Consider the following 25,838-nt stretch of genomic DNA (forward strand, 5'->3'; position numbering starts at 1 on the left):
CGGAGGACTACATCATCATCGACGACACCAACTCGGACCCAGATGATAGCGATTATGATTAAGAAGATGAAGCTGGAGCAGACATCATGGAGTCTTCGACCGATCAATATTTCTAGTAGACCACCACATCAGTAGTAGTATTCCACCATATATATAGTATAGTCCGAGCACTTTTGTAACGATAGTTAGATCGATTGTATGCCCTTGCTTGATTGATTGCGTGAAATGATTGTGTTTGTCTCATGTGCATATGGGTAGTGTTTTCTCATTAGACCTCATTCTATTCTATTCTCTTCCCTCTAAACCCATCAGATGCCTCCGAGACGTGACCCCGGATTTACCTTCCCACCGGAGCTCACTCAGTTGATCCAGCAGCAGAATACCCTGATGCAGTTGTTAGTTCAAAACCAAGGCAACAACAACAACCCACCGCCACCACCACCAGTTGATAACTTTGCCCGCTTTCTGAGGTTGCAGCCGCTGGTGTTTTCCAGTAGCACTGAGCCGATAGTGGCAGATGATTGGCTCCGCAGGATTGGAAGGGAGTTAACCACTGCAGGATGTACAGATGCTGAGAAGGTGCGTTTTGCCGCACATCAGTTGGATGGACCAGCAACCTCATGGTGGGAGAATTACACTGTCACCTACCCTATAGCCACTATTACATGGGACCAGTTTCAGCAAGCTTTTCATACAGCCCATGTCTCAACTGGAGCTATGAGTATGAAGAAGCATGAGTTTCGGAACTTACGCCAGGGGAACCGTACTGTGGCTCAGTACGTAGATGAGTTTAGCAAGTTATCTCGCTATGCCCCTGACGATGTGGCCACAGATGCCGCAAAGCAGGAGAAGTTTATGGAAGGGCTGAATGATGAGATGAGCATGCAGTTGATGGTGGCAACATTCAACAACTACCAGGAGTTGGTAGATAAGGCTCTTATGATTGAAGGGAAGCAGCAGCAGATTGAGAGCCGTAAGAGGAAGTATGGACAAGGAAGGTACCATTCAGGAGCTCAACAGAAGCCTCGCCTAACCCCGAACACGGGAGGACTTGTTCATAACCATGGAGGCCACACCCACAATGGAGGAAGTAACCATAATCATACTGGCCCAAGGAATGGGAATGGGAATGGGAATGGAGCAAGCAACAATCAGAACCGTTCCAATCCAGCCACACCCGCGAAGAGAGACCTAAGCCACGTTACTTGTTTCAAGTGCGGGAAGACTGGAAACTATGCCACCAAGTGCCCTGAAGCGAAGAATGGAAAGGGCAATGGGAGCACTGGAAAGAAGCCCAATCCATTCAACAAAGGACAAGTGAACCACGTTAACGTGGAGGAGGTTGAACATGAGCCAGACGCGGCTATAGGTAAGTTTTTGGTTAAGTCTTTTACCTCCCTTGTTCTTTTTGATACTGGTGCATCGCATTCATACATATCAAGGGAATTCGTGGATAAGTTTAAACTACCAACCCAAACCCTTAGGACCCCTCTGTTAGTGAGTTCACCTAGAGCAGAGTATATGGCTAGTCGATGGTGCGACCAGATACCCTTAACCATTGGTAGCCATGTTTTTCCGTCCGACCTAATAATCTTGGAGTCACAAGGATTGGATGTGATATTAGGCATGGACTGGATGTCAAAGTATGGAGGAAGCATTGACTGTGTGAGTAAGTCAATTTGTCTCACCACCCCTGAGGGAAAAAGGATTAAGTATGCATCTAGGCATGCGCCAAGGAGTAGCCAAGTGAATACCCTCACGGGAGTTGTTCACGAGGAAGTGCCTGTAGTGAAGGATTACCCGGATGTTTTGCCAGAGGAGTTACCAGGCATGCCACCGGATCGAGACATCAAGTTTTTGATAGAACTGTTGCCAGGCACCGGGCCAATATCAAAGAGACCATATTGGATGCCGGCAAATGATCTGGAGGAGATTAAGAAACAGATCAAGGAGTTATTGTAGAAAGTTTACATTCGACGGAGTTCATCACCATTGGGAGCCCTAGTGCTTTTGGTTGAGAAGAAGGATAAGTCTCTAAGAATGGTTGTTGATTATCGTGCGTTAAATGAGGTGACAATCAAGAACAAATACCCACTGCCGATGATCAATGATTTGTTTGACCAGCTGCAAGGAGACAAGGTGTTTTCAAAGATCGATCTGCGATCTAGATATCACCAGCTAAAGATACGAGAGAAGGACATACCAAAGACAACATTCACCACACGGTACGGGTTGTATGAATATACGGTCATGTCGTTTGGACTGACAAATGCCCTTGCCTACTTCATGAGCATGATGAACAAAGTGTTCATGGAATATTTGGATAAGTTTGTTGTGGTGTTCATTGATGATATAATGGTATACTCGAAGAATGAGGAGGAGCACAAAGAGCATTTGCGTTTAGTTCTCGAGAAACTCAGAGAACATCAGTTGTATGCCAAGTTCAGCAAGTGCGAGTTTTGGTTGAAGGAAATTGGATTCCTTGGACATGTTATATCAGGAGAAGATATAGAACTAGATCCCACCAAGGTTCAGTCAGTCACTGAATGGTTGGCACCGACTTCAGTTAGCGAGATCCGCAGTTTTCTTGGACTCGCGGGATACTATTGGAGATTCATTGAGAATTTTTCAAAGATTGCGAAGCCAATGACGGAGTTATTGAAGAAGGATACCAAGTTTAAATGGACGGAAGAATGTGAGACAAGTTTTCAGGAGTTAAAGAAACGTTTGACTACAGTCCCAGTGCTGAATCTGCCGGATATACGCAAGGATTTCCTAGTGTATTGCGACGCTTCTTGCCTAGGACTTGGAAGTGTGCTTATGCAGGACGGAAGAGTTGTTTCGTATGCCTCACGACAACTAAAACCACATGAATTGAATTATGCCACGCATGATTTGGAGTTGGCAGCCGTAGTGCATGCGTTGAAGACCTGGAGACATTACCTTATTGGAAATCATTGTGATGTGTACACGGATCATAAGAGTTTGAAGTACATTTTCACGCAAAAGGAGCTGAACCTCAGGCAGAGGAGATGGTTGGAGCTTATAAAGGATTATGACATGAAGCTTCACTATCATCCAGGCAAGGCCAATGTCGCAGCAGACGCTTTGAGTCGAAAGAGTTATGCTAACACCCTAGTAAGCACGGATTTGCCAAAGGAGTTAGCAGAGGATCTCAGGGAACTTCGATTGGAGATTGTTCCTAGAGGTTTGGTTGCAACAATGGAGGTTCAGTCTACATTGTTAGGAAATATTCGAGAAGCTTAGAAGGATGACAAAGAGATTACCAAGATAAAAGAGAGAATGAGCGAAGGAAAGGCTAAAGGTTTTCGTGAGGATGAGCACGACACCTTATGGTTTGAGGACCGTGTTTATGTGCCCAATAACACAGAGATCAGGAAGTTAATACTTCAGGAGGCTCATGACTCACCATACTTGATACACCCCGGAAACGCCAAGATGTATTTGAATTTGAAGGAATGTTTCTGGTGGATTGGTATGAAGAAGGATATTGCCGAGTATGTAGCCGTATGTGATGTATGTCAGAGAGTGAAGGCTGAGCATCAAAAGCCAGCAGGATTGTTACAGCCTATGCCGATACCCGAATGGAAGTGGGATAAACTTGGCATGGATTTCATCATCGGATTGCCCAAGACCAAATCAGGATATGATTCTATATGGGTAGTAGTGGATCGCTTGGCCAAAGTAGCTCACTTTATCCCAGTGAAAACCACCTATACAAGTGCAAAGTCGGCCAAGATAAATATGACCAGGATCGTATGTCTGCATGGAGTTCCGAGGACCATCGTATCATATAGAGGAACACAGTTTACTTCAATGTTTTGGCATCAGCTGCACAAAACTTTGGGGACAAGGTTGGAGTTTAGTACAACATTCCACGCGCAGATGATGGACAGACCGAGAGAGTCAACCAGATTCTAGAGGATATGTTGAGGGCCTGTGCGCTAGATTATGGATCTAGTTGGGATGACAATTTTCCCTACACGGAGTTCTCATACAACAATAGCTACCAAGACAGTTTGAAGATGGCACCGTTTGAATCCCTGTATGGACGAAGGTGCAGAACACCATTGATGTGGGATGAAGTCGGAGACGATAGTTGTTTGGACCAGATTTGTTTAATGAGTCTGAAGAGAAAGTTAAGCTGATCCAAGATAGACCGAAGGTAGCTCAGTCCAGGCAAAAGAGTTATGCAGTTCGAAATGCAAAGAGGTAACCTATGAAATTGGAGATAGAGCATATCTGCGAGTATCACCCTTGCGAGGGGTGAAACGTTTTGGAGTTAAGGGAAAATTAGCCCCGAGATTTGTAGGACCGTATCATGTTTTGGAACATATGGGAGAAGTTGCCTACAAGTTGGAGTTACCTGAAGGACTGTTAGGAGTTTATGATGTATTTCATGTTTCACAGCTGAAGAAGTGTCATGCTGAGATGGCCGATATATCGTTAAGAGATACAGTACCCTTGGAGGCGATTAAGTTGGACAGTGATTTGACCTATGAGGAAAAGCCATTCAGGATTCTTGAATTTGCCAGCCGAGTCACCCGCAGCAAGGTTATCAAGTTTTGCAAAGTTCAGTGGAGCCACCATACCGAGGATGAAGCCACCTGGGAACGAGAGGATGATCTTCGCAAAGACCACCCACACCTATTTTCTAGCCAAGCCGAATCTAGAGGGCGAGACTCATCTTAAGGGGGGTAGGTTTGTAACAACCCAAATTTTCAATTTGGAATGTTATACATAGATCATTCATGCATATCATATTTTATTGCATTTCGTTTCTTGATCCTCGAAAACCTAAGCAACTCAAGGACCCTCGGAGAGAGTTGGGGATTTCTTTGTTTTCATATTTGAATTCTATCAAATATTGAAACGAGGATTTTGGTTCTAATTATTTTTCTCTCCGGAAATATTTCATATTAAAATATATGAGAGGAGATAATATGACTTCTCCAAAATAATTGAAATATTGGAGGAAAAATATTAAAATCAAATATTTGATTTTATCCAGAGTTTATTGTTATTTTATTTGCATTAGAAAAATTGCACCTTTTTCAAAACTGCATTTTAGGGCCAAGAAAAATGTTCATCTCGTTCTAAATATTTTATTTGGGCGGTGAAAATTTGTTTTGGCATTTTAGATTTTTATTTTATTTTCTAGGATTTATTTAAGTTCCGGTGAAATTATTAAAAAAAATCTTAGCGCCCGACTGGGCCGAAGCCCAGCCGAGCCGGCCCGCTAGCCCGCGCCGCCGTCTCCCTCTAGGAGACCGCGCGAGCACCGCGCCGCCCGACGCCGAGTCCGACCGGGACTCCGCTTCACGCGCCGCTTGCCCCTTCCCCAAGCAGCCCCCCTCCTTAAATACCCGTCACTGGACCCCCCCCCACACACCACCAACCCCCCCGCCGCCCGCGCACCCCGCTGCCGCCGCCTTTGCCGCCGCGCCGCCGCCTCTGCAGCGCCGCCGCCCGTGCACCCCGCCGCTGCCGCCCCGCCTCAGCGGAGCCGCCCCGCCTCGCCGGAGGTATACACCTCGCCACCGTTCAGTTATTTTTAAAAAACCCGATCCGGTTTTTTTAGAAACCCTAGTTCATTTTTTTAGATCGGTTCGCCGGTTTTTCTTGGTTTAATTACTTTGCGGACGTTCGTCCGTACATTCATTTTAGCGAACGGCTTTCGCGCGTTAGTTACAGACAACGAATGTTCGTTCGTTAGCCTGTTCGTCAGTTTTCTTTTTCTCGGATTTTCCGTGATTATTTTCAATTGTGATTTCTGATCCGATTTTCGTTTTAGTTTATCTTTTCGCTCGTTTATCGGAATCAGGCGATTCAAGCACCTAGATCTTCGTCTCGAAACCCTCTTTCTGTTTAATCAACTTGAACAAGATTTTGGTAATGTAAAATTTGACCTTAGTCCAGATTAGTAAATGGATCATTTTCTTTCGCAGTTTGAGTTTCGTTGCTCCGTTTGATTTGATTCTTTTCGCAAACCGGAGTTCTTAAGTTGAAGTTTCTGGTTAGATCTTCTCATTTGAGATTTACCCATGTTTCTTTGCTTGATTGCTTATGTATGCTATTGTTTGTTTGTGATAGAACACCCGGAGTGCGAAGCGTGCTACTACGAGCCCCTAGGTTTTGCGGACCGTCAGCAAGGCAAGTAACACATTGATCATACTCCTTCCATACCCAATGCATTAGTTCCAATCCTCAAACATTGCATGATTAGGATGTGATTAACATGTGGGTTGGGAGGTAGTTGATGAGGTAGAACCTATTGCCCTGTTATATTCAAACCTTGGGAGTTACTTCTACGTATTGCTTATATTGCTATGCTATCACTACAAAAAAATACACTTCTGTGATGATACATGTTTGTCACAGTAGGTCGCGTTTTCTGTCATGCATGCACATCCATGACGATTTTATGACAGAATCAAGATAGTCATACCTGTGCTGTCATAGAACTGTTCCATGACATTACCAAAATTATCATCACGAAAGTGTCCACTTCCATGACGATAAATCGCGCGTCATAGAAGTGCTTTCGTCAAGGGTGAGCGACACGTGGCATTCACCGTAACGGAACACCCTTAAGCTATCGGGTCGGGTTTTGGATCCGATAACCCATTAATAGCCCCGACCAATGGGGATTTTCCACGTGTAAAATCATCATTGGCTGGAGGAAATACGTGTCGGCTCATCGCTGGGACAGATGTCATCCACTCATTGGACAGAAGGCGCCTACGATACGTCAACATGTGGCACGGCCCAGCAGAGGCCCATTCCTGTGAAAAGGCCGGCCCGTTTGACTTGGTCAAAAGGTGGCGGGCTGGCCCATGGAAAGCCTGTTAATGGCCTGTTCGCATATAGCCCATTTACAACCCGCTAACCCAAGGCCCGTTACGCCCTATTCGAATTAGGCTCAGTAGCATCATCTGGGCCATCCAATATGATTCCAGCCTGTTTTCACTTCTGGCCCGTGTATGGCCCATGACGTCTTTCGGCCCATATGAGGCCCTATGTAACTCTTGGCCTATTAACGGACCGTGGTGAAACTGACCCGTAATGAATAGTGTGTCACTTTACACCCATTAACGGCCCATGGTGAAACTGGCCCGTAAAGAACAGTGTATCACTTTATACCCATTAACGGCCCATTATTCCGTTGGGCCATTTCCAGCCCATGTTATCTTTCGGCCTTCTCAAAGCCCATTTATTCTTGGGCTATTTTCCAGCATTCTTTTACTTACGACCCGTTACTGTCATTTTCTGCTTGTGGGCCAAATTCAGCCCGTGGTTACAGTCGGCCCGTTTGTGGTCCGTTAATACATTTGGCCGTTTTCATAGCGTCATCAAATACGGCCTATTAACGATGGCCCGTTATGGTCGGCCCATGAACGGACGATTCCAACTCTAGCCCATTTACGGCCAGAATGCGGTCTGTTTGGCCCATGTTTGGCCAATCAATCATACGGCCCGTGTAAGGCCCATTGATGATACGACCCGTAGAAGGCCCATTGTTTCTACGGCCCATAGAAGGCCCACTATTTATACGGCCCGTAGAAGGCCCACTGTTTCTACGGGCCGTAGGAGGCAAGTGTCACTACAGTAAATATTAGCCCATGGTTATTGTGCCCTAGTTTTAAAAATAGGTTATTGCAGCCACTAGCAAACCGCAGAAAAAGAACTGCACTGACTACAAGCAAACAAATAAACAAGACAACAAGGAAATAAATAAGCAAGCAACTTACACTAGGCTATCACGGCTATTACACATATTACATCCACTAGGCATCAAAGTTCGCCACCAGTGCAAATATAGGGAACACAGCAGCATATAAACGCTGCAGCAAAACAAGTCCAGAACTGAAACCACTTCAGAAGAGCTCAAGAAACAATATCCTAGGTACCCATAATGCTGGCAAGATGCTTAGCAAGCTTATTAACGTTCTCTTGTTTGGCGCTTAAGTCCTCAGCGCTTGCTGTTGCACCAGAAAGTATGCATCTGAATTCTGCAGGGAATTCCTCGGTCCTTCGGCTTCCTATCGAGTAACATCTGATCGATGTCTTTCAACTTGAAGTTGAGACTCAAGAAGCCGAACTGATTCAGGCAACGAGTTCTAAGAGCTGGTGCCAGTAGTGGTAGTCAGTAACTCGAACACTACATCAAGACAGGACTTTGGGGTTGTCTCAGTGTCTTCAATATAGTTTTTAACAACTTTCTTGGAGACCAACAGGGATGTCTCACTATCTTGAACCTTATCTATATTACTTCCTTTACCATTGCATAACAGGGTACTCTTCTCCAATATTTTATCTGTGTTCTAAAAGAGAAACAAACAAACACATCTTAGGTTTACAATGTAGTATACGAAACTCATTTTGGTAAACCAGTTCAGTAGTAAGGTGGACAGGATAGCAGCATGAAACAAACATATATCTATGTAGTATGGTCACTGTATGGTCTATATCATTCTAGTTTATGTTGCCAAATCAAGATAGATACATTTCGAATCATATCTATTTAAGACAAAGAAGCATAGATAGAATATAAGTGTGGGAAACTACACAGCAATAACAACACTTGTAATGTGCATGGCATGAGAACATAACTGTTTATTCAATTGAAACTGAAATCAACATAGAGCAAGTTACAACAGAAAATAGCCAAACATGTTGAAGAAACCGGTTTAAAACATACCTGTTGCGCCATTGGAGTTTCAATTGCATCCTTCAAATTTGAAATTAGTTGGTATCAGTAAATACAGTGATGCAAGAGCAAAGTAGTATGAACCATAGCTACGGAACCTGACCTGAGAACAATTCTTCTTCTGCTTTAAGTGTTGACTTCGGGTTCGGAGTGGTGGTCCTCGTGATTTGGGCACTGCAGTTGCCTTACTAACTGCTCGTGTTTGGGTGCTCTGTGGTGGAGACAGTGATGTGTCAACGGGAACTGGGTGTCTATCTACTGGGTTGGGGTTAGAAGAGGTGTAGCTGGTTCTCTGTCCAACTGGGTAGGGGTACAATCTGCATGAGTGTGGGTTATGTGTGGTGGGGCAGGTTCTTGGGCAAGTACAACCGTGGTTCTATCTGCATCGACGGGTAGCACGATCTTTTCTGAAGACCGTGTTTTTACTCCCACAGATACTGCCAACACTCCCTCCAATTGAAATGGCTGATAAACAAGAAAAGTAATTGAATGTACAGACATTGTAAGATAGACAGGTGCAATGGATAGTAGGGAAGAAAACAGGGCATGAAATAATTCACTTTTATGTTGTCTAAGCAAACAGAATAGCAGGACATAATTTCACATATATGATGGCTAATTAAATAGGATAGCATGACACAATTTCACATGTATGATGGCTAACTAAACAGGATGGAATGACATACTTCAAAATATGATGACTATGTAAACAGGATGACATGATATAACTATACGATGTGTCTATTAAAGTGGTTGGCATGCCATAAATCACAAACATGCCGTCGATGGAAACATGATGGCATGATATAATTCACGGATAGAATGACATAATTTAAAATATGATGACTATGTAAACATGATGAGATGATATAACTATATTATGTCTTTAGAAAATGGGTTGGCATGCCATAATTCAGATACATGCTGTCTATGTAAACAACATGGCATGACATAATTCAAATATATGATTTATATACTAAGGAAGTGAGCAGAGGGCAATCGCATATATGATGTGTCAACTAAGGAGATGGCATTCAATATTGTGTATATGATGTAAAAACTAAGCATTGCAATAAAACATATGCATTATATGAGTAATATAACCCTACCAAGTTTGAGCATACACCTCAGGGGGATAATATGACTGGTCATCTGCCTCTGAATCCTCCTCTGAAGAGCGATCTGTAACCAGCAAGATATCTGCTTCAGCAGGTAGCATTGTCTGTCTCTGAAGACCTTGTTTTCACTCCAGATTTCTCCATCACCAATTCAAATGGCTGATGCACAGGAAGAGCAGTTGAATATACAAACATTGTCGACCAAAGCAATGAGAAATACAAAAAAGGACGGCATGATATAATTCACATATATGACGCTTGCCTAAACAGCATGGCATTGCATAATTCACATACGTGATGCCTTGCAACAAAATAACATTGCATAATTCACATATATAATGTCTTGCAACAAGATGGAATTGTATAATTCACATATATGGTAATTAGACACTAAACATGTGGCATTCACACAAAGCATGTCTAAACTAAGCAAATGACATAGCAATGCAAGATACCATACGCACGATATGAGCAACATAACCCTACCAAGTTAGGGCATGCACCTCGGGGGGGGGGGGGGATATGACTGGTCATCTGTCTCTGAATCCTCCTCTGAGGAGCTATCAGTAACCAGCAAGACATGCGCTTCGTCAGATAGCATTGTCTTCTCTGAAGACCTTGTTTCCACTCCAGATTTTTTCCATGTCCGTGCCGAATGGCTGATGCACAGGAAGAGTAATTGAATGTACTAAAATTGTTGACAAATTTAACACGTAATAAAAAATGATGGCATGATATAATTCACATATAAGATGACTGGCTAACCAGGGTGGCATTGCAAAATTCACATATATGATGCCTGGCTAGACAAGATGGCATTGCATGATTCACATATACGATAAAGAAGCTAAACAGATGGCATTGCCACAAAGCATGTCTAAACTAAGCAGATGACATCTTTAATGTATACAGTAAGCAATGCAAGGCACCATATGCATGATATTACCAACATCAGCATGCCAAGTTAGAGAGAAGACCTCATGGGGTAAATAGGAGTGGTCTTCTCCTTTTGAATCACCCTCAGAACAGTTATCTTCCTCTTGATTATGATCCGAAATGGGTGGAGGGGGGCTGCCTTTGCGCCCACCAGGAACGACGTCTGCATGAAATTTTATTGCCACGCAAGGCTCGTCTCTTTTGCTCTACATGATCAGTTCCATTATGTACAATAACTAGCATGCATAGGAATAAAACATAGTGAGATTATGTAAGGTGTGCATGCACAAATCCAGAGTGATGGTAGCAAACTGTGGATAGACCCAAAACCAATGATAGCAGGCAGATAATAGCTTTAGTTAAAAAATACAGATAATGGCTCCTTTAATGTTTGTTTGCACCCAACATGAAACTCATAGTAGACACCGGAAGTTAACCAGATAGTAGATAGATAGTACTAATTGCTGCCCCAATATGAACCCCACAACCATTTAAAAACTCAAGTTTCAGCATTAGTTTGGACCTGACTCGGAGTCTAATAGGTGAACACGACGATAATTTAGCATGTAATCATATTAAGCGACACATAACGTAAGCAGACACGGAAGAGTGCAACCTCTCTTGCGGACCCGTGTAGTCCTCAAGGTCATCTGCTCAGTTGATGATGGTAATGCAGTTGTCGTGGCTGCCGGCGGCGGGGAAGAAGATCTGAGGTGGCGAAAGACAGTCTGGAGAGCGGATCCCTGCTGTGGTGAACCCTTCCGTCGTTGGAGCAGCTGAGCTGGGGTGGAACACAGCGCCGCAGGAGCAAGACAAACCACGCAAGGTTTTCTTTGACACATATCTATAACAGAAGTAATTGAGTAAGGGCTTGTTTGAATTTGAGGATTCTAACAATGTAGGGATAGGTAATAGACATGAATAGGATAGTAATGCACATGCAACATAGAAAATTTAAAAACACAGGATTTTTGCCAATCTGGGTGTTTGATTCACAACAATTGGAAGATCACATGATGCAAAAAAGCATGGTGAGATTAAGTCAAACCACAAGAAAATGTACGGTTATAATGCTATTATGCCACTATCTCTTAGTCTTGTGCTTGATGAATAGGAATATGAAAAGGAGGAGAAGTGGAAATTAGAATTCCTACGGTTTTTCTTTCAAGGGGACACTAAAGGAACAAATCCTACAGTTTCCTTTGCTCCATTCCTTTGCACCAAATTCATGAAAAGTAGTACCATAGGTAACTTTCCAATTTTGATGTTTTTCATTCACTTTTCCTTTCAAGCACTGGCGATTCTAGTAGGCAGGCTTGAGCAAGGAAAATCCTACACTAAAAATGTTTTTGTGCTACTTCTATTACTTTGGACCCAGGCCACTGCCATACTAGCTCAACTCCCAGGCCCATCGACAAATGTACAGCTCGAACGCGCAGAGATAAATAATGCTGGCGTTCAAGAGAGTCCATCACGGATAGCTAAGTTGCCTGGTACCTCACTGCTTGTCATATAGTAGGATAAAATAATCGTATTTCCCATTACTACGAGTGCTCAGTGGACAATATATATAACACGTAGAGTAAAAAAGAGATGCAACAAGTGTACAACCTCTTTGGCGAAGCCATGTCGATCTCAGCGTGATTGGGTTGGCCGGTGAGGATGCTCCGGCTGACTTGGCTGTCGGAGGAGGGGAAGAAGATCTTAGGCGTCTGGAGATGGAGCCCTAGGTACTGCTCCGCTGTGATGGAGGGTTTCGCCGTTGGAGCAGCTCCGGTGAGTTGTACGACGCCGAGGCTGAAGCAGGACAAGAGAGACAACGAACAACGTTAACTTGAGTGGAATTCTAATAGCATCTCCAATACATGACGTAAAATACATAACCACAAAGTGCTAGATGTAAAATACATCAGCCGCTCATCTCTGAATGTAAATGTCGAAACTGAATTTAACTATCGAAACTGAACTTAACTGTCGAAACTGAATTTTGCTGTCGAAACTGAACGCACTAGCAAGGTGAGGCTACACATCGGTCGACTGACTTTTTCATCTCTGGTCAGTCGATTTTGCAGCCATTGGATACGAAATCAAGGGCCCGTGGTTCATCTTCAACCTCCACCCCCATGAGCCGCCAGCCACCACCGGCCAAACAGCAGCCCCCCGCTGCCCGCGGCCGGCGGTGCGCCACCCCGCCCGCCCCGAAAACACTCCCCACCGCTGGTCCTCTGCCACCCCGGCCATCCCTCTAGGCCCCCCGTGCCGAGCTTTTTCTCCAGCGATCCCCATGCCACCGCCCCGCCAACGCCCTGCCACCGCCGGCGACCACCGCCCCCATCCTGAACCCTAAGATAGATAGTGGGGTACCTCTCCGGCGAGGCCCCCTCCCCGCTGCGGCTGGTTCTTCCTTCACCCCAGCGACCCCCACCCCCTGAAAATCGACTGACCCAAAAGTCGATTCAGTCGACTGAAGTGTAGCTAAATCGGAGCGTCGCAAGCAAGAGCAAGAGCGAGAGCAGCAGCATGAGCAAGAGCAGACCAGGCAGGGGACCGAGAGCAAGAGCAGAGCAGCAGGGCAAGCGAGAGCTAAAGCAGCAGCAACTCCTACTCATGTGGACATCACCGCCGAGGGAGCGACACCGTGGAGGAAGTGGCCGGCGACGCCGCCGTGGATGGAGCCGCGCCGTGTCGGCTCGAGACCGAGCGCTGGCAGCACCATGAGATTGAATCAAGAAGAAAATGCGGCGATTAGTGTACAACCTCTTTGGTGGCCCCGATTAGGCCACAGCTTAATCGAGGGAACGGTGATGATGATGCTCTTCCGGTGGTGCAGGTGAAGACGACGGTGTGGGACTGGAGGTGGCGCGAAAGATGAGGGGAACGTCGGGGTGGGGTGGCTGAACCGGCGGGACGATGAGATCGACGACGGATCCTCATCCGGTACGGTGGATGAGGGACGTTGAGGTGTTGCTGTGGACGACGTCGTCGGGGAAGTGGCTCCGGCTGGGTGGCGGATGGAGCAGGGTGTGGGGTTTCATCGCGGGTTTTTGCGGCCTCGGTGTACGAATGGGTGGGTGGATGGGATGGCAGTGGGGAACCATGGCTTAGAGACGCGCTTGTCCGAAATGTGGGGTAAGTTACGAAAGTACCCCCACCGATTTGAGGCGGTTCTTTCGGTTCAGGGGTACCACGGGCATTTCGCGTGTCGGGATTTCATAGGAGGTGGGAGTTTTCGCGTGCGTTGTAATTTCGGAATAGCAAGGCGCGGGTTGAGATGGAGGGAGTTGTCGGAGCACAACGAGACAAAGATATATATTAAATATTTCGGGCTAACAAGGCGCGGGTTGAAGAGGCGGGAGTTTCGCAGCACGATAGACAGAGACGCTAGCTTGAATTTTCGGCATAACAAGGCGCGGCTTGAAATTTCAGAAGAACAAGCTTAACGTGTACCCAAAAAGACAATTTGGACCTCAACATGCACAACACACACACAAACACCATTTAGACTAGAGTAAGGTACACGTGCATTGCACGCATGAGATTTGGCAACCAAATTATGAATAAATACCACATTATAGCATGCAAGCTTTGAGTCATATATGCATGATGTAGATTTTCATTTAATTCTTATAGTTCATTTCATTCAAAATCATCTAGTTTTTATAAGAAAGCTAATCTATTTTAAGATTCATGGAATTGTGCGTCGTAAGACATAAAGTAAAAACAAATAATGGCAAATCATGTAGAAAAACATTTGGGCAATTCTGATACAGAAGATTCTAGAACAAATAAGAAGTGCTTGTGTTTTGATGTTTGTGCATTATGCTTAAGTTCAACCATGGAGTCTTCTAGATTATACATGTGGCGAAATCTGGTGGAATCTAGATGATATCCAACGGCCAGTAGTGCTCAAATTTGCCATCTTTGGACCATCGAATTCGCCTCATCCAACGACTGTCTTTCAAAGTTAAAGTTACCCGCACACAATATAAAAAAAATATAAAATATAAAATAATATATATAGGGGTATAGATATAGATATGTGATGCAAAAGACGCCCATCATCTCCAATTAGAATAGTGTGTCCATGCACGGATGCGACGTGGCCAAATGATGTCTGCCATCGGTATCTCAAATTCAAATCAGTCTGACCTTGTTCAATGTGTATACATTACAACATGCTCGTTTCCAAACCACACTGCGCAGATCTCCATTATATTCATGCATGCATGGGTTTCAAACATCAGGATCTCTTATTCAAATATTTGAATTCAACTTTACATTGATTGTGACCTCACCTATTCAGCTATTCTTTTACACCCACACAGTAGTCTTCTCTTTATAATTGTACCACTAACTTTCTCTCATCATCCATGCCTTCCGCTTCATCTCTCAGACGCGTGCACAATGCCGAAGACAGTGGCAGTAAGGGCCCTGCCCCTCCCCCCTAACATCACTATATATCGAGGCTAATATGAATGTGATCATTAGACAATTGCTGCTAAAAATGGTTTAAGTTCATGAATTGACCCTCCTCGTAAAGGATTAGCAATGCTTGGCCCCCTAGCTCATTTATTTTTCATGGCTCTGCCACTGCGCGCAACAGTGCACGTGTTCGCCCCCTCTCTCTAAATATCGATCTCACACTTGTGCATTCCTTCATAGTCTCCCTCCACTCGGCCCCTCGCACCATCTTCTAGCCCCCACCGGATTTTGCCACATGTACAATCTAGCGGACTCCGTGGTTGAACTTAAGCATAATGCACAAAACTCAAAACAACAGTGGTTCTCTTTTGTTCTAGAATCTTCCGTATCAAAACTGCCCAAATTTTTTCTAGTTGAATTGCCATTATTTGTTTTTACTTTATGCTTTACAACGCACAATTCCATGAACTATAAAATAGATTAAGGGATTCTTTGATTCAAAGGATTCTCAAAGGAATTTTGGAGGATTCTAATCATTAGGAATTTTCCTATCTTGGTTGTTTGATTCGTAGGATTGTAAACCATAGGAATTTTTCCATATGATTCATTTGCACTGGATTTCGTAGGAAACATCCCATCCACTCAAACCTCTTTGAAAGAATTCTGCGTTTTTTCTATGCACAATCAAACACTCGTACAATCCTGTAGGATTCAAGACGACATTCCACTATAATCCCATGTTTTTCCTATTCCCGCGTTCTTAGCTTTTTTATAAAAAACTAATTGATTTTGAATGAGATGAACTATACGAATTAAATGAAGGGCTACATCAGGCATATATGACTCAGAGCTTACATGCTATAGTGTGGTATTTATTCATAATTTGGTTGCAAAATATGATGCGTGCAATGCACGTGTACCTTACTAGTACTTCGAGTATGTGCAAAACACGTAAATTAGAATACCAATGGCACGCTAAACAGTGTCTCTCTTACAGTTCATGAAGCCACGTGGAACATGTGGAGGCGTTGTCGCGACCTCCTTGCGTGGATTGATCACAATGACGTGCTGCTGGTTCCAGAAGAATGTACTCGTCCTCCCTGAGCCATACTAGCGGTACATGCACGAAGCGAAGATGTGCACGCACGCCACGCATGCACTCATTCCCTCGCACGCACACGCGGGTACACGGGCGGATGCAATTTTGTACCAAGATCCACCCCATGTGATAATTTGACGCGTGAAAAGTCGTTCACTTCATTGATGGTCAATTAATACAGCGCATGCAAATTGAGTGGACGTGAGGGCGGAAGAAAGACATTATTACTCCGCTGCGCGCATGCGAGTAGTTAAATCGTGGGTTGCTAGTAGTACTTCAATTGGTCTCCTTCGTATTTTGTGCCAATTTTTGACAGTAACATAATCTTTACGCATTTGAGAAGTGTAGTACTTGAAATTTATGTTCCGCTAAACTCATCGGGAGCCGTTTTGGGCCTTGAAACCAAAACCATCAATTAATCTTTACCTTGTTCCCATCACATTCGAAAGCCTACTCACACATACTAGTACATACCAAACCTGAACGTGTTCCCACTATGCAGGTATTAGTACTAGTGCTAGTACTTAGGTTATAAAAAGGGGAACTACCTAACCGAAAATTACTCTACCTTTCCTCCTCATAAGTGCTTCTTCTTCGTCCGCCGTTGCCAGGCCAGTGAGCAGAGCTCTAGGTCGAGAACTACTCATTATAAGGCAGCGGCAACCAAGGCTGTGGAAAAAAAGAGGGCTCGCCGCCACGCAGAGACCTCGAAAGATCTCTCATAGGCAGGCGATGGCTCCCAGGAGCGCCCTAGCCGTGGAGGCGAACATGCCGAGCCGGCGGAGCTGGAGTCGTTATCCCTCGACGGCATGCCCGATCAGCTCAATAAGAACCTCAATAAGCAGAACGAGTTTATCCAAGGCTTGATGGAGTTGCTGAAGGAGAGCCTCGACGACATGCCCGCTGAGCTCAATCAGCAGGGGGAGTTGACCACCGGCTTAGTGATGCTGCTGAAGAAGAGCATTGCCTCGGAGAAGAAGGCGACCGGCAAAATCCTGCGACTTCAGGAGGATAAGGCGAAGCTCTGCCACGAGATCGACGTATTGAAGGAGAAGAACGCCGGCTAGAAGAAACCGCATGAGAATAGTAGTTCTTCGATGAAGATGCTGCAGGCCCTCGTCATGGAACAGAAGGAGGAGTTGGCGAAGCTCCGCATCAAGCACTCGGCTGCTGTCAAGGTATATAATGCGGCCGTGGAACAGATGATGAAGGCTCGCGTCGAGAAATCCCGCGTCATGGATAGAATGAAGAAGATGGCGGAGGAGACGCGCAAGGAGATGGAGGTCGTGGAGGCGATGAAGAAGCAGTTACGACTCCACGGCGAATTAGATCATTTGGGGTGATAATCTTCCTTCTTCTTTTGCTCCTGTGTTTCATCTTTTGCTTCGGGTGTTTCGTCTCACGTGTCACGTTCTCTGCGAGGGATGAATAGAACAATGTTTGTTTCGAGGGAATGAATAGAACAATGCTAACAATGAGGTGACTAGAAAATTAGATCATTTTTTATCGCCATATGGCATTGGGCTGCCGTGTTTCGTGCTCCTCCGTCGCAGTACTACTCCAGTGGAAAACTTGAGTATACTGCACGGTTCTTTGCTCCTCCTCGATCAGGTCATCGGTGCATTTATACGAACAGACAAATCACAAGGCCCCGCCTTCCAGCAGTAATAAGCCATCAAATCACAAAGGCCCTCGCCTCTCATGAAACCGACCAAGCTAGACTGCCCCGCCCTCTAGCCTTTTAAAAAATGTATACTTTTGTACATCAGTAGTATCGATGGATTGCACCATGGAGCAAAACATGAAATTAAAAAAAGGTGGTACATATAGAGAACGCTCGTCGCCAAATTATGCATATAGTACTATTAAAAAGGCTAGTCACAATAATGGTGTCCAGCACAACCCGCCCCTCAAATAAAACTAAGAGGGTGCTTGGATACGTTTTAGTCCCATGACTAAAAGTAGTGGGACTAAAACATGCTAGCCTCACCCATGCTTGGATCCAAATACTAAAAAGGCTAAAATCAAGTTAATGAGCATTTATTATCCTCCAAACCCTCCAATCCAGAACTCGCCTGTGTTAAAGGAGATGAGTTAAATGAGTAGAGAGAGGACTAATCCACATTTTAGTAGGGGTGGACTAATCCACATTTTAGTAGGGGTACCCCTGACTAAATTTTTTTTAGTCTCAAGACTAGTTTTAGCCCCTCTTTAGTCAGGGGTGCTTGGAACTTTAGCCTCTTAAAGAGACTATTTTTAGTCAGACTAAAATAAGTCCCTTGGATCCAAGCACCCTCTAAGCATCTTGGAATTCTTTGACAAAACTAAGCACCCTGAAATTCTTTGACAACTAAACTGCTGGCTATATGATGTTGGCCATATATATTGTACGTATATAATGTGAAGAAACGAGTGGTAGTACTATACCAACTAAAAGATGAAATGTAAGAAATACTAGTATGTACGTACTGAAGAGTTAAAGTAACGAGAAGAAACGTAACATAGTTTTGCTGGGGGCTCAGCACAACACACCCCTCAAATTAAATTAAGCACACCTGAAATTAAACTTTGCAACTATTCCGGTAGACACTGCATTAGAACCGCCATGAGCAACGACACTGCCACCTTACTCGGAGTCCTCGTCCACGTCCTCGACTTCGTCCTTGTCCCACTTCCTCTTGGCCGATACTTCTTTGCTTGAACCGCACACTTGGCTGTTGCTCTTCATCCAACCCTTGTATATATTGAAGCAAAGGTAGCCATCCATTGCAGCGTAGTGGATGTGGTCTATATCTACTACATTCCGTTGCCACGCATGACAATGAAATGTGTATGGAGGTTTCTCCAGTTTACCGTACGAAGGATGAACCATGGCTCTTGCCAGGGTCAGCATTGAAGGCCGACGAGAGGACACCAGCCGATTCTTCTGGAGGTCGAAGGGGTTGCCTACAACGAGACCTATCCAACGCAGGACATACCTGTCGTTCTTAAAGTCTACAGTAACAAATTTCACTGTTTTGTCCTTGAGGAAGTTCTTAAAATCCTGGCACTCAACGTCGGCATGACATATGTGGTAGACCAAGCAAACGTTATGTACGCAAACCTGCATCATGGCGGGCTTCTTCCTCTCTTCATCCTTTAGATCCTTCTATGGTCCCAGGACTGTGGTGTACTCAACATCTAGCCCAGCGATCCACTCATCATCTGAGTTTTCGAACATGCGTCTGAAGCGAGAAAGGCATCCTTTCACCGTCATGGAAGAACGGGTGTAGATGACGTCGAACTCATCGCTGGTGATGGTTCTAACCTTGTACTCACCGCCGATCGTGGAGATTTGGGACGCCATGGATTTGGGAGGAGGGTTAGGATTAGTGGAACTGCCGTAATGTGAATGGACGGGACGACTAGGAGCGAACCGCCATAGTATTGAAGGACGTGCGGGACGAGTAGGAGCGAACTGCCAGCGTGCGAACGGCAGGGTAGTGGCTTTCCATTCTCCCATGATAGGGGCTTCCGAGAGCCCTTGGACCTGAGATCGAATGGTTGCATGGCGTGATTCTATACCTATGGGTGAATATCCTATCCTGGAGGGTTATTCTGTAAATTTTCAGCAACTTAGCATGCAACTGTTTGATCTCAGATCCAAGGGCTGCCAGCAGCCCGTATCATGGTCGCGCCTACCACGACCGTCGCGTCGCTCGCGCGGTCGCGCTCTTGGAGATTTAACACGGTGCGTTAGGCTATCTGATGTTGGCATGTCATACATAGTCATCACTTAGTCACTCATACTACAACAAGGTTGGCTATAAGTGTATTTGTTTACTCCTCTCTATCTCTTTCTTCGTAATGGAGGTGGTCAGGAATCGGGAGACTCACGCCGGTCGTAGCGCCGCAGTTAAAATGATAATGGCAAGTCAAATCATGGGCCCCCACCTGTCCAGCAGTAACTCGTTGTCAAATCACACAACCCTACGTTTGCAGCAGCCTACTCCCTCGTCTTCGCGCATCTCTGTCGAACCGACTAGGCGGAACTGCCCCGCCGCCTACCGCACAGGAAAAGCCCCGCCCTCGACTTTTAAATAGTATATAGTATACTAATTTTGTATCCATGGATTGCGCCCGCGCCATGGAGCAAAGCGTCTAGAAAACGGCGGTACACATGTACGGAGTATACAGCACGACAGTCGCGTTCGCGTCGCACCCCAGACGGTCGGTTGGTCTGGCACGCTGCTCTCCGAATGGAACACGCGTCATATTGCGTTTGCAGACACATGTGGGACGACAATTGAGAACCGAACATATGCACACTCCCCGGCCCCGCAAGTCGGGTGACTTAATAGAAGAGGGAGACGAGCGATAGTACTAGAGAAGTGTTGTACTACATTGGTGCCTGGACGATCCCTGCAAGACATGGAAGATCAGTTCGTCCATGCATGTGACCAGACTCCAGCAGACACGCCTGGATCGGCTATCGTCTATCGTGCAGGCTGTGTTGTACATGGCTGTAGTTGTGGTGAGAAATCTAAAAAAAGGTTTCTTGTCGTCTCGCAAAATTAGGTGTCATGTGCTTCGGATCACTACGAGGGTTAAACAGCGATGTAACGCCCTCGATGCGGCTATATCTCCCACGTGTCGAAGCACGACTTAGAGGCATAACCACATTGAAAGCAATGTCGCAAGTGAGGTAATCTTCACACAACCCATGTAATCCATAAGGGAAAGAGATACATAGTTGGCTTACAATCGCCACTTCACACAATACATGAATAAAGCATTACAACATCCAAATACAATCAAGGTCCGACTACGGAACCAAAATAAAAGAAGAACCCCAAATGCGACAAAGGTCCCCGATCGACCCCAACTGGGCTCCACTACTGATCAACTAGAAAGAAACAACACAAAGGACAAGATCTTCATCGAGCTCCTCCTGAGCTTGGTTGCGTCATCTGCACGGACTCATCGGCACCTGCAAACTGGTTTTGGAAGTATCTATGAGTCACGGGGACTTAGCAGTCTCGCACCCTCGCGATCAAGACTATTTAAGCTTATGGGTAAGGTAAAGGTATGAGGTGGAGCTGCAGCAAGCGAATAGCATATATGGTGGCTAACATATTCGCAAAAGAGAGCGAGAAGAGAAGGCAAAGCGCGGTCGAGAAGCTATGATCAAGAAGTGATCCTAAAACAACCTACGTCAAGCATAACTCCAACACCGTGTTCACTTCCCGGACTCCGCCGGAAAGAGACCATCACGGTTACACACATGGTTGATTCAATTTAATTAAATTAAGGTTCAAGTTATCTACAACCGGACATTAACAAATTCCCATCTGCCCATAACCGCAGGCATGGCTTTCGAAAGTTCTAATCCCTGCAGGGGTGTCCCAACTTAGCCCATGACAAGCTCTCACGGTCAACGAAGGAATAGACCTCCTCCCGAGACATTCCGATCAGACTCGGTATCCCGGTAATCCAAGACATCCTCGTCAATGGTAAAACAAATCCAGCAAAGCCGCCCGATGCGCCGACATCCTGATGGGAGCTGCACATATCTCGTTCTTAGGGCAACACCAGATAGGTCAAGCTACGAGTAAAACCAGCCCTCAAGTTTCCCTGAGGTGGCCCCGCAGGCTGCCCATTTCGGACCAACACTTAGACAAGCACTGGCCCGGGGGGGGGGGGGTTAAAATAAGATGACCCTCGGGATGCATGACTCCCAAGGGAAAAAGGCTAGGTGGCGAATGGTAAAACCAAGGTTGGGCCTTGCTGGAGGAGTTTTATTCAAAGCGAACTGTCAAGCGTTTCCCATTATAACCCAACCGCGTGAGGAACGCAAAATCCGGGAACATAACACCGATATGAAGGAAACTAGGGCGGCAAGAGTGGAACAAAACACCAGGCATAAGGCCGAGCCTTCCACCCTTTACCAAGTATATAGATGCATTAATTAAATAAGATATATCGTGATATCCCAACAAAATATCCATGTTCCAACATGGAACAAGCTTCAATCTTCACCTGCAACTAACAACGCTATAAGAGGGGCTGAGCAAAGCGGTAACATAGCCAAACAACGGTTTGCTAGGACAAGGTGGGTTAGAGGCTCGGTTTAACAATAAGGGAGGCATGATAAGCAAGTGGTCGGTATCGCAGCATAGGCATAGCAAAAGAGTGAGCAACTAGCAAGCAAAGATAGAAGTGATTTCGAGGGTATGGTCATCTTGCCTAAAATCCCGCAAGGAAGAAGAACAAGTCCATGAAGAAGTCAAACGGTTGTAGTCGAACGGTTCCTCACAACGCGACGTTATCGGAACCAACCCGAAGAAACAACACCGGAAAGGAGAAAACAACATAGTAAACAACCAACACATGAACATGGTATTATGCACAACCAAGTATGATGCATGACCGGTTTAATGAAGTATGGCATGGCAAAGTGCACAAGCAATCCTACAAATTAAGTGGAGCTCAATATGCAACGCGTTGCATATTGGCGAAACTCCACATTCAAGTTATTTAGTTCGATCTCGTTTATGTACCCAACAAGATTAAATGTTGATTAACATGGAAAGGGGTGAAGCACAACAAAACTACCTATCTAGGCAAGTTCAAATGAGGCCGGAAACAACGAACAACAATTTCCGGAGACTCCTCATATGCATATATTAGGTTCGGTACTGTTCTGCCCTAAACTCAATTTTAGGGTGGTTAAACATGCAAGATGATGCCACCATGTTATACCAGGCAAAATTCTACCCCATTTACATATAAAGTTTGTTAGGTTTGGAGCTACGGTTGAATAGTTATGAATTAAATCATTTTAACATGGCATAGGAGCAAATTTAACCAAACATCATTTTAAATATTTTAAACATAGATGAAAATGACATATTATGAAACTAGACACAATTTTAAGCATTTTTCATATATAATGTTTTAACATATGATGCACAGTTGTTGAGTTATTATATGCATGAAACAGGAGGGTTTTTCTGTAAAAACTGGTGTCTCTGGAAAAAGCTAAAATTACAGTCAGTGAAAAAAACAACAACGGGCCAAAATCTGCTGGCCCAACCGGAGAAAAAAGAACACAAGGAGGGGCGCTGGAGGGGCGGCTCACCCATGGGCTTCAGCCCATGAGGAGGGAAGAGGCAGGACGAGGCTGGGCCGGTGGAGATGGGCTTGGACGCGGTCGGGCCCAGGGGCGACGCTCCCCTCGTCGTCTCCTTCCTTCGACTGCAGGAGGCAGGAGGCCGTGGCGGTCAACGACGGCGGGGGAGGGTCTCCGGCGATGCGGGCACGGTAGGGATCGGCGGGAACGGACGGATCCAGAGGAGAGGGTGCCGGATCTGTCCTCGGAGGAGCTCCAAACAGCGTCGGGAGCGGATCGGGGCGGCGGCGTGCTTCCTGTCGAAGTATAGAGAGAGAGAGATGAGGAGATATCGAGAGAGAGAGAGAAAAGCAGAGCCAGGGAGACAGGGAGGCGCGAGCTCACCGGGACGACGGCGCTCCGGCGCGGTGCTCGCCGATGGTGGCGAGGCAGCAGGGTTCGAGGGGCAGCGCGGTGGAGGCGCTCGTGAGGTCGGGCGGCGGAGCGCGGGCCCGGTGCGGCTCGATTCGGCCCCGGGAGGGCCGGATCTGGGCCCCGGGCGGCGGCGGCGAAGTGGGGTGCTGGCGGCTGTGACGTGGCGCCCCGCGGTTGGCTCGGGCGGGCGGCGATGCTGATGTGTCGTGACGTGATTCGTCGGAGTGAGGTGGCTGGAGACGGTGGACACGTCGGTCCGGGACGGACATGTCCGGCGGCGCGGTGGGAGGTGGAAGACTAGGGTTTCGTCCGCGAAAAATGAACGGGGTGCACATATTTATAGGTGGAGGGAGCTAGGAGAGTCCAAATGAGGTGCGGTTTGCGTCCACGCGATCGTGATCGAACGAACGAGATGATGGAAGAGGTTTAGGTGGGTTTTGGGCCACTTTGTAAGGGTGTTGGGCTGCAACACACACGAGGCCTTTTCGGTCCCTCGGTTAACCGTTGGAGCATCAAACGAAGTCCAAATGGTACGAAACTTGACAAGCGGTCTACTGGTAGTAAACCAAGGCCGCATGGCAAGTATCGGTCCAATCCGGAAATGTTTAATCCCCACACATGAAAGAAAGGTAGAAATGACCACCGGAGGAGAACGGAACGACGGAATGCAAAACGGACAACGGGGGAAATGCTCGGATGCATGAGACGAACATGTATGCAAATGCCATGCACATGATGACATGATATGCAATGCATGACACGCAAGCAATGACAATGCAACAAAAGCGAATAACTGGAAGACACCTGGCACAACGGTCTCGGGGCGTTACAACACTCCACCACTACGAGAGGATCTCGTCCCGAGATCTAGAATGGCACTGGAGGGAAAACGGAAGAGAAAGAGAAGAGGTAAGACTAAGTTGCTTCTTCGACAAACGAGTGAGACCAAAGAGCCTTGAAAGGTTAAGCCATTTCCGAGAATAGAATAAACGGGGATGAACGAAGTTGAAACCACTCCGTTAGGAAAAACAAACATGGAAGAACAAATTCGAACAGCACTCCGTTTGATAAGACATGCAAGACTTGATAAGACGGAAAGAACTTGAACAAAGGGGCACAACTCTCCGGTTAAAAACAAGATAGAGAGGGAAAGAATGGTACAATTTGGGCAGCACTTCGACTGACAATGGAAGGAACTGAACATGATCTTGACAAACAAGATGATGGGTTGAAGAGAGCAACAACACAAAGCCTCCGGAACGAAAGAATAGATGTTGTATCGACGGAACAAAAGAACGGAGAAGAAAACAACATCTTCTACCTCCGATGAGCTTGAAAAGCATCTTAAAGAGAAGGGTCGAACGGAATTGTTGGAAAACCAACAACGAAAAGAATAAGCTTGTAGTGGGCTTATGGAAATACGTCTCAAATTATGAGGTGACAACCTGCCACTCACGGGAAAAAGAATTGGATTGATATGAACGAGGAGACGAGAAACTTATTTCACCAGGAGGATAGATGAATAACTTGGGTCATTTATAAACGCCATAGATAGCAACCATCCTTAGGGAAGGCTTTAGGTGAAATATAACCCAAGATAACTCCAATGACGAGATTGATGGATTTGAAATATCTCAATCTTAACAACATGTGAATCATGAAAACATGAACTCAAATTATCAAGAATGACATAATACTACCTCCAATGATATGGTAGAAAGAAATGCACTCCGGATTGCAAGATGAAGAAAGCTTGAGCTTCTGTGAAAAGAATTTTTGATGAACGCTTCGCGAAGAGAAAAATCCTTGATGAACCATCATGTAGAGTCTCCATGAAGAACTCCGGTAAACAAAAGAATGATCCAAAATAATTGAATGATGAAAAGAATAAGATTGAAGCCTCACAATGATTTATATAGAGATCTCCGTGATAATATAATTGAAAGAGGTTGGAACTCCGGGAAAAAGAGAAGATGAAACAAAAGAAATCAAGAATTTGATGAGCCA

At 45.6% G+C, this 25,838-nt stretch overlaps 1 protein-coding gene across 1 annotated transcript; it reads right to left on the bottom strand.

Moving 5' to 3' along the window:
• Window positions 1-23,293: 23,293 nt before the first annotated feature.
• On the bottom strand, window positions 23,294-24,134 carry LOC125512181. The gene is made up of 2 exons (XM_048677261.1): window positions 23,802-24,134; window positions 23,294-23,713 (listed from the first exon to the last, which is right to left on the bottom strand). The coding sequence occupies exons 1-2, from the start codon at window positions 24,098-24,100 to the stop codon at window positions 23,569-23,571; spliced, it is 444 nt and encodes a 147-aa protein (XP_048533218.1). The 5' UTR covers window positions 24,101-24,134; the 3' UTR covers window positions 23,294-23,568.
• Between the last annotated feature and the right edge of the window lie 1,704 nt (window positions 24,135-25,838).

Source organism: Triticum urartu, chromosome 6, assembly GCF_003073215.2.
Source record: "Triticum urartu cultivar G1812 chromosome 6, Tu2.1, whole genome shotgun sequence".
NCBI lineage: Eukaryota > Viridiplantae > Streptophyta > Magnoliopsida > Poales > Poaceae > Triticum > Triticum urartu.